Source organism: Penaeus vannamei, chromosome 27 (assembly GCF_042767895.1).
Source record: "Penaeus vannamei isolate JL-2024 chromosome 27, ASM4276789v1, whole genome shotgun sequence".
In the NCBI taxonomy this organism is placed as follows: Eukaryota; Metazoa; Arthropoda; class Malacostraca; order Decapoda; family Penaeidae; genus Penaeus; species Penaeus vannamei.
The window spans coordinates 24384458-24394457 of record NC_091575.1 but is presented as its reverse complement, the minus strand read 5'-3'; the positions used below and the strand labels follow the sequence as shown (position 1 = coordinate 24394457).

Below are 10000 nucleotides of genomic sequence, written 5' to 3'. Positions count from 1 at the left end.
AGAAAAAGATTGAAACGGTAACACTTTCTCCCATTGATGATAAAGAGTTTGCAGACTACGAATTCCCAGATAGTGACGATGATAGCTATGGAAATTTATACGGATCTTTTGACCGAAGCGTTGAGGATTCAGAACGCATCTTTTGTCATGAGACGGTTCCTCACGCTGAGGAGAAGGATAAACAGACAAGTTCACAGGCGGATCGTATCAATTACTTCCTGACACATGAGTACAATTACCTGACCTCCCTAAGTTATATAACAGCTGCCAGGACACTGTCTCCAGAGCTGCAGCCTCTTCTGCGCGGCGTAGACACACTAGAAGAATTACACCATGATTTGTACAGAGAACTATATTCATCATGCCAGTCTTACTCATCGATCGCACAAACATTACTCTCGCGACGGGAACAATTGGAGTCCTACAAATACCACATAATGAATGGTCCTCTGATCTACGCAGCATTGGCAAAGGTACCGGAAACCAAGCTTAAAGATCATCCGAACTTGAAGGACTCCCTGAGAATATCGTGGAAAAGACTTCACTTCTATTTCATGAGTCTGGAAGAGTTTCTGGCTAGTGCTCCAGAAGGTGACAGAGGCGTCATGCAAGAAGCCGTGGCGATGCTCAGGGAGTTGCACGCCCTCGGAGACAGTGCCATCCTCATTGATGGCGTGAAGGGTACTCCTTTCGACCTGCACATTAAAGGACCGTTGCTACTCCACGGCTCCTTCAAGATCAAAGGGCCAGAGATGCAGAGGAAGGATTACCGTGCCCTCCTTTTCGCAGAAATGCTCGTTATCACCCTCCCTGAAGGTTGGACCTCCAGGTATCAGTGTAGCCTACGCATCGACCAACTAATCCCCATTTCCCAGAAAAGCGATTCAGTTTCGTCGTTTACTGTGCAAGTGAGTGATGGAGGAGGGAAAGGGAAGCTTTATGTCTTCACAGCACGTGACGAAAAGACGAAAGAAAAGTGGTTTAATGAAATAACGAAGCTTGCTGCTAAAATCGCAGACGAAGTGAAAAGGGAGTTTGAAAAGCGCTATGGTATGAAGCCTCAGGCCTGAGATAATGTTTGCATTTTCATGTGTAAAAAAAAAAAAAAGATACACTCAATGACAATTACTCAGCAATAAAGAAAATAATAGTAGCGATAAAACTTTAAATGCTGAATATGTTGGTCATTTTGCGTTTTAGTGTTTTATTCACTTAAATTTGTTATATTATACGACTTGTTCATGTGGCCCCAATTCATGCCTCAGCATCTATTGATGTGGCAGGATTGGTGACTTCCCTTAATGATTCACAACTGCTACTTAGCCAATGTTTTTTTTTCTTTTTTTGTGGTGGGAAATATGTAAATGGGTCAAATTTCTCTATACCAGTTTCTATTTCTTATAATCCTCATAACATAATGTTTAAATTAATCTGTTCAAACCCAGTGATCAAAATAGTTACCATATTAGAAGGGAAAAATCTTGGATTGATGTGTACCAATACCATGCTAGGATTTCTTGCAGCATACTTTAGCAGAAAATATAATCTTTTAATAGTTACAACCATGCTTAACTGCTCATAGTAAATTTTTGAGTTTCTTTTATCTCCTTTACCATTCCTGTGCAAACCTGTCTGCAACAACTAAACGTGATTCCTGCACCTGGAAGGCAACCTTTCAAGTGCAATGTCGCTTTTCAAATTTATTTACTTATCTGCTTATGGAGATACTGACCGTTATACCATACTGCATAATTCTGCAACAAAATACATTCTATTATATTTTAGTTTCTTAGTGTTATTTTCCAAACATTCTTTTATCCATTAGTTTTGGATGCCATCATAATTATGTATTGATCAAATACAAGTTTTCTCTGGAGATAGAGATACTTGGTTCAGTGGTAATGAAAGGTAATGAATATGAAAAAAAAAGAAAAATAATGTTCAAGGAAGGAGATTAAAACTTCCAAGAGTGTTCTGTCTTATTTTAGTGTACATAAACACTCAACTTCTCAGCCGTTTTCTTTACAAATAGTTTATATACATTCTGTGAGCATGGGGACCTTCCACAGTTACAAAACACATACATATTCGCCTGTTTACAGTCATACACACAATCAGCTGCTCATATATATATGTTTATACATGCATACAACATACATATACATACATATACATATATAAAACTTCCCTCTGTATATTACATATATTAAATCCTTCAGTATACTAAGTATGCTTTTCTCAAAGAAAGAATAAAAAAATTGAAACTTCATGAAATCAACTTTATGAAATAATTTCACCATGTCTTGCCTACTGTGCATTAAAATATTATAATAATATGACATAAGATTAGCATACAAAAGACACGGGAGTTTAATCCTCAGTAAATTCAACACTTCATAATAAAGGTTTCATGGGAGGTTGTAACACACAACCAATATTGCAGTGTTAATAGGAGACAGGTATATAATAAAAGCAAGATCACTCGATCCAGTCTAGTGATCCTCCAGAATTTTTAAACAGAGTTTTCTTCATAAAGTATATGGGAAATTAACATAGATGCATTTCTACTCACTTTCCCCTCTGTCAGACAAGGGCATTACAATTTTCTGAAAATCCTCAATCACCCTTACACGTTCCACACCTGAGTTAAATCACACTTGTCTTGGTAAAACGGTTGCATCACCTGAGCTTCTTTCTCTAACTTATTTCCTTTCCAAGATGAAAAAATTAGAATTGAAAAAAGAAGACAAAAAAAGTTAAATCGAACATTACAATTCTGAAGGACATATCTAAGAAGTCTTTTACATGGAATATTTTGTTATATTACTTTTATTATAAATTACATATATTTGTTTATCTCTATATAATGCATGAGCTGCTATCTTAAAAAAAAAAAGAAAAAAAAGAAAAAAAAAAAAAAAAAAAAATCTTCATGTCAGGAATCCAGCAATGAATATGCAAAAGGGTGTAAAAGAAAACTGAATAAAGAAGAAAGGCAAGCAGAAAAAAATTGGAAATGCTGCAAAGACTTCTCAAAATATGACGGTACTATGGTTGGTGTATTTCACCTTTGGCCCAATGAATTTCCAATACCAGCCTAAAATCTGACTTTATACATCTTGCAAAGTGTCACACAAGTTATATACAAGTGTCGCTTCCAAAGACAATTGTAATTCAGATTAACCTTTCTTAATTTAAAAAAGTTATAGAATAATAAAATAAAAACAGCAACATTGATGCTTGAAAATTCTTATCATGTTTACTGCAGTCACAGAACAGTCAGATGGTTTCATTGTTTTACCAACAAACCAAGTCTAGATTGGACCACTCCTTTTCCTTGACAATAAAATAAAAATATATATATAAATAAGATTAAGGATGATGAAAATGATAATAATAATAATAATGTATTGAATAATAATTAGTAAATTAATCAATCCATATAAAATAGTAAATGAACAAAAGACCTGATAAGACTCTTTTTGTATTCACATTTTGCAGTGTCACAATTAACTATTTTCACATTTGGAGGCCACAAAATACTTTGCATGAAAGTTAACAGATATCATGGCTCCTTGTCACCTAGAAAATGTCTGTTACACAAATATTTTCACCCAGCAGAAAGGAAAAATGACAACCAGATTTTAAAATTCTTTCTGAATTAGTTCAGCAAATGTAAGGAGTATGTATCTAGCTATTCAATGTATTGTTCATACTTCATATTTTACTTTGAGAAAAAAGGTTACTCAAAGGTCTATAGCTAAGCTCATTTATAAGAGTTGAAATAATATATGGTCTGTAATATTACACAGAAAATGAAAAAAACTATCTCAGGACTAGAGGTTTTACTGCATTACATTTGCATGTGGAAGATAGATGCAAACATAAGTATTCAAAAAAATGTTCTTAATGTATAACTTTTGTAACAACTGATCCCTAAAAACTGCCAGGATTGTTACCATCTATTTGATTTAAGCTGCCAGCAAATACTAATAACTAGAGAAGAAACAAGGAAGAGAGAATCCAATCTGAATGGGTTGTGTTTCAGATTGAAGTCACATACCAAAACTATAGTAACAATGATGAAAGTTATCTCTGTGGAGCAGACTTTTGTGTTAATGTTAAAAATCTGAATTGATGGATTCTCCAACATGTGAAGATTATTTAAAGCCACAATATTTATAAACATATTTTACTGCATTTGGCAGAGAATGGTAACCTTTCCCACTGTGGATGGTTTCAATTTAAGAATTATTACATATTAATAGCTGCTGGAGACAGCTAAAGTAGAGCCCATTATATGTGAGTAACAGCCATTTTCTGGTAAATGGAACTTTCATGAACAAGATATATATATATTCTTTTCTCATTACCAGGTCTATATATTTGGTGCAACATTTCATACTTTGGGAAGGCACCAGAACTAAAGAAAAAAAAATCATACCACAACAAAGCATCAGTAATACTAATTAGCTAATATTCACAGACAGGAATGTTAAGTATATGGCCACAAAGGCATAACAGTATGGGACTTCACCTCTGCAGGTGCTCACATTACAAGTACTATAAACAAGGAATCAGGCATATTGCATATGCTTTTAGAAGACATCTGTACATACACAGTATGTTGATACATAACAAGTATGCATATATTCATAACTATCATTATAAATAGAAGGCAAATACAGTAACAAAATTCTTGACTTCATGCATAAAAAATTGAGTCTGACACACTGGCCTTTGTGTCTTGATTAACATGACAGTCTCCGTCAACCCCTCAATCTGTGCATGGTAATGTACTTGGTAACTACTGCATATACATAAGGATTCTCACACTCAGATATTTTTTTAAATAGATAATTACCTAGGACTCCTCTAGATAACATAGCACCATACACAAAAAGAGGCCAACCTGACATGACTGATGTAGGATGGCTAAAGCCCTGAAATGGGTAACACAGTTCGCGCGGTCAAGACTGCTCAACAGATCAACTCCCCCTCTCATGGCACGATTGCTTTTGATAAACAGGTTCATTTGTCTCCCTGTTCCTGTTTGCCATTACATGACATTTAAGAGAACATTTACACCTAGGGATAAAAAATATAAAAATAGGACCCAACACTCTACACTGCTTACGAGAGAAGAAAAGGGCCACTACCCTCATGTTGTGACTATCAGAAGGACATGTGAAATAAACGTACTAGTCATAACAAAAGGACATAGAGTAATTATGTTATTTTGTCCATTAAAAGCTGATAACTATGTTATGTTCTTTTACTGCAAGGCTAACCCAATGACTTGAAAATGTCAGTGATTGGCACAACCACAACCAGTCTTTCAATTAGTTATATTAGCCAGTGAGATATATCCAACTCGTAAGTGTTCAAGGTAACCATTTCTGTCTTGCTGTTTAGGGAATATGCATATCCAATGCATACACTTCAGGCAAAATACTCAAAAATCTTGAACTTAAACTGTAACTGAGTTATACAGATGTACTGAATACATTTTTCTTCTTTCATTTTCTTTTTACTTTTCATTTCATTTATATACGCTGTATAGCATTTTCATCAAACTCAGGTTACTGCAATGCCACAAGAAGATATCTTATATACATTATCACAGGGGTCTAGTCATTTTATAACTAGAGTATGAATTCTTGCATTACTAACACTGACTCATCTCTGTTCTTCAAATTGTCAAGAATTCTTTCACAAAAAGGGGTAGTTAGGCTTAAGCACTCACGTAAAAAAAAACTTCAAACATTTCAACTAGTATAAATCTATAATTCATGTATCAGGCCTAACAAACCCCTTACTTCTCTGAAACACACACACACTTTTCCAAGAAGAATTGAACAAAAAGGTTTTCAAATTTTTCCTTGATCAACACAGTTCACAGTGCAAAATGTAACAGTTCAGTAGTCAAGATGAATGAGTTTATTCTGTTATAAAACTATCCTAGAAACTGTTTCATTGACCATGGAACTTAAAATATATACTCCACAACCAATAGTTCATAGCTTGGGATATGTGAATGTAATAATCATAAATCCATATTTTTTTCCTGACAATCTTCATGCAAAAGTTAGATAACAAAAATTTAAGTATACAACCTAGGTATTGCTATGTAAGCTTTGTTAGTAAAATATATATAAATATAAGTGAAAACTAATGGATAAAATGGAAAAATGGTATGTATATAAATAATGCATGTGTTTTTTTTATAAATAATTATGCAACTTTGTGTGTGTGTGTGTGTGTGTGTGTGTGTGTGTGTGTGTGTGTGTGTGTGTGTGTGTGTGTGTGTGTGTGTGTGTGTGTGTGTGTGTGTGTGTGTGTGTGTGTGTTCCTATATATTTTCTCTCTCTATTTTCCTTTTCCCAAACACATTTAACAGCCAGGAAGGTATGCTATCGAAGACCCTTGAGTATATCACAAGATTCCATAAAAAAAAAACTTACAAAAGAAAGATTGGCAACTCATATATATATATACACACATATATATATATATATTAACAATCTAAAAATCTATGGACTGGATAATGCTGAAAGTAATATAAATGCTGTCTAATATCTCTTCCATTTCCTTTGTTTGGAAGCAGATGCGGGCAGTGGGAACGAAGTACTGTTGGGCAAGGCGTTCAGCACTGAGGCAATACGGTTGCCCCTGCCGCACCATTAATTCATTCTTGCTTCGTCTAACTGATAAATCTGAAGATCTTTATTTCTTTTCCAACTTTTAATCTCTATGTATAGCTTTTCTGGGGGGCGCAGAAATCACTGACTGTATATGTTTATATGTTTTTCTTTTTTTAGTTGAATCAGTTCAGACCACCTCTGTTATCTTAATTCACATTTCATGATATGAACGCATTTTCAACACATTGTATAATCGCAAATGGAACATAATTTTCCTAATCCTTCTTCACGCTATTTTAGCCGGTGGAGGAATCTGAGCATGAGGTATGTTAGAAGTCTTGCTGATAACATGAACATAATAAGGATCGTTGTGTTGAGCCACAGAGGCAGAGTCTGTCCTCTTTCGTCCAGGATCTCTGACACTTCAATATAACTTTTGTTGAAGCCGCAGCTCTTGAATCTTGAGTTTTCCAACGAGCAACTGTGGGAAGAGGTTTTCGTCTAAGTGATGATTGTATGATTGTTTTAACATATAATTTTGTATTAACATGAAAATATTCTTATTTATCACAATCAAAAATAATTTTATTTCGCCTACTGATAAACATATATAGATATCAAGATCTTTATCAGTATTTCAATGCAAATTTGCAATTTCAGAAGGATAATAGTAGTTATAGGTAAAAAATATAATAACAATAGTAATGCTTTTACCTGACTGGAGTTCCATCCGAAAACTCTATAATATTCATGTTTTGGAAGGCATAATGGACCATTGAAAGGTATTTAGCCCAGCTGAGCCAGGGGGGAATCTTGTTAGCTAAGTAACCCCCAAATAACTGCGAGAAGAGTGTAAACAACGCAGACACTGTGATGCCTACTTGTAAGTCCATGCATATAGCTCCTATGAGGAGACCCATACTCTGTGGGAAAAAAAAAAAAAAAAAAAAAAATATATATATATATGATGACATCCAAAATTGGGCACTAGCATACAGACAGAAAATAGGCTAAGATATTTTGGATTATAACACAATTTCAATTAAGATTCAAATCTTTAAAGTGAAAGAGAGAGAAAAAAAAAAAGTGAGAAAAAACTTACCTGAGCAACTAAGGTATTGAGAAGGAGCACAATGAGATGTTTGATGAATGTTAAGACATGTGTCCCTCCCATCATGGGATAGGATATGAGCATGTAGAACGTGGGCAATGTGAAGGTTAACGGCAACTCCCCCACCATCTTGGCAAGATAGTATGCACTAACCCGGTATGATCCACTTGCCCGTTCCTTCATTATAACTTCTCTCTCACTTGGGACTGAAAATTAACATAAATTTAATATATATGATATAGTTTTTGTAATTATAAGTGCAGTGGATACATGCCCTAGTACATTATTGAAACTGCATAATGAGTAGTTTATGTTTCTGTATTTCATACATAATATCATGTAAAACACTATCCTAAAATAAAGTACAACAAGGACAGCACTTAAGAATCTGACATTGTGCCTTACGTATCCATTTATTACATATTCTGTGACTTCCATTCCAACTTACAAGACTGGAGAGCAGCAAAGAGCATGAACAGCATCCAATAGGTTGTGGAGAAGAACATCCAGCCTTGGATATCGTGCAGAGCCTCTTCTGTGCGTGGTGCTTGGAACCACAGTAGACCAGCTATTAACGCTAAACCTAGTGTTTGGATCCAGTGGAGTCGAGAAAGGATGAATGGACGAGCCACACAGAAGTTCCTTTGAGTAAGTACCTGAAAGTAAGTGATTTGTTAATAACTAAACTTACTATCTCTCTGTTCAATCAAGTGACTAACTGTAAATGATTTGTGAATTTCTATATTTCACTCTTTTCTCTTTCACTTTTCAAACTGAATGGTGAACAACAGCTTTGATATTCACAAAATATGTGGAAACTTTAATACTGATCTGAAACTTTTACCAGCTACTCACTTTGAACTGTGTGAGGAAGGAAGTTGGCCACTGCCTGTCTACATATTCCTCACTTGATGAACTAGACGCTGAGGCTTCACTCTCTGTCTCTTCTGACCACGAAGATCTCCCACTATCCTCTTCCTCACCTGTAACCAAAGCAAGAATATGAGCAAACGTTAACAGTACACTCCATAAACTTTTCCATCATCACCACAACAAGATTCAAAAATCAAATATCAAAAGAACATAAGCAACTGGAACAAATCAATGCGAACTTTCCCTACCCATTTTAGTAAAGACTGATGTCTCCTTCTTGCTTCCAGTAATTGTGACTGACACCTCTGCTGGACACTTTGCATGGTAACCCTGGTCTTGGCAATTGCAATCCTCATCCCATGGACATTCCTCCCCTTCTACACCTGTGAATGAAAAGTATGTTGACAAATCCCTTGTGACATAATATGAAACCACTTAAAAGTAAAACTAGAAAAGGTACTTTCTCTATAACTACAGAGCAAATGTTATACTCTCTCAGAATATCAGATTTATTATATTCCTCACAAAAGTAAACAAATAAACAAGTAAAAAAAATAGAAAGGCAATACACTTACCTGTAGTTGTATGACCATCTTGTAATGATAAGTACTTGCTGTAGAGTGAGTGGATGGAAGGCGAGGTTTGAATAGTAATGTTTTGCGACAAGTTGAAGGTAGTTCCTCGTTCAGGACAATTGGCACCCTGAATAACTCTTTCTTGTACTTCTGGTGAACCTTTTACAACTTCCACTAAAAAGAAAAAGGAGATATCGTATAACAATGATAAATGGATATAACATTAATTCACAGTAAATCCATACATATATATATAAATATACATATTTATATATCTACATTTCTGTATCTATATATATATCTATATCTATATCCATCAATCTACTTACTTATCTATCTATCTATCTATCTATCTACGTGTGTGCATAGTGTGCCTGTGTGTGTTTGTGTGTGTGTGTGTGTGTGTGTGTGTGTGTGTGTGTGTGTGTGTGTGTGTGTGTGTGTGTGTGTGTGTGTGTGTGTGTGTGTGTGTGTGTGTGTGTGTGTGTGTGAGTGAGTGTGTGAGTGAGTGTATGAGTGAGTGTATGAGTGAGTGTATGAGTGAGTGTGTGAGTGAGTGAGTGAGTGAGTGAGTGAGTGTGTGTGTGTGTGTGTGTGTGTGTGTGTGTGTGTGTGTGTGTGTGTGTGTGTGTGTGTGTGTGTGTGTGTGTGTGTGTGTGTGTGTGTGTGTGTGTGTGTGTGTGTGTGTGTGTGTGTGTGTGTGTGGGCGTGTGCAAGTTACATAGGTGTGTGTAGATGTATAATAAATTATCAAATATAAAAAATCAGAACTTACATATGAAGTCTGCAGGGTTGTA

The 10000-nt window shown here is 35.3% G+C and overlaps 2 protein-coding genes across 5 annotated transcripts in view; one reads left to right on the top strand and one right to left on the bottom strand.

Moving 5' to 3' along the window:
- Positions 1-1784, top strand: part of LOC113821764 (uncharacterized) — an 11421-nt gene extending 9637 nt beyond the window's left edge. For both annotated transcript variants that reach the window (XM_027374288.2, XM_027374289.2), the window contains exon 4: positions 1-1784. This exon is cut by the window's left edge and continues 617 nt beyond it. In XM_027374288.2, the coding sequence (XP_027230089.2) occupies positions 1-1070 (1070 nt within the window). In that variant the 3' untranslated portion in view covers positions 1071-1784.
- Positions 1785-1970: 186 nt separating this feature from the next.
- E23 (Early gene at 23) overlaps positions 1971-10000 on the bottom strand; it is a 195985-nt gene continuing 187955 nt past the window's right edge. For all 3 annotated transcript variants that reach the window (XM_070141061.1, XM_070141062.1, XM_027374291.2), the window contains 8 exons: positions 9979-10000; positions 9204-9377; positions 8877-9011; positions 8611-8738; positions 8204-8411; positions 7747-7961; positions 7359-7567; positions 1971-7125 (listed from right to left, as the gene is read on the bottom strand). The exon at positions 9979-10000 is cut by the window's right edge and continues 72 nt beyond it. In XM_070141061.1, the coding sequence (XP_069997162.1) occupies positions 6936-7125; positions 7359-7567; positions 7747-7961; positions 8204-8411; positions 8611-8738; positions 8877-9011; positions 9204-9377; positions 9979-10000 (1281 nt within the window). In that variant the 3' untranslated portion in view covers positions 1971-6935. The remainder of the gene's footprint in view (positions 7126-7358; positions 7568-7746; positions 7962-8203; positions 8412-8610; positions 8739-8876; positions 9012-9203; positions 9378-9978) is intronic.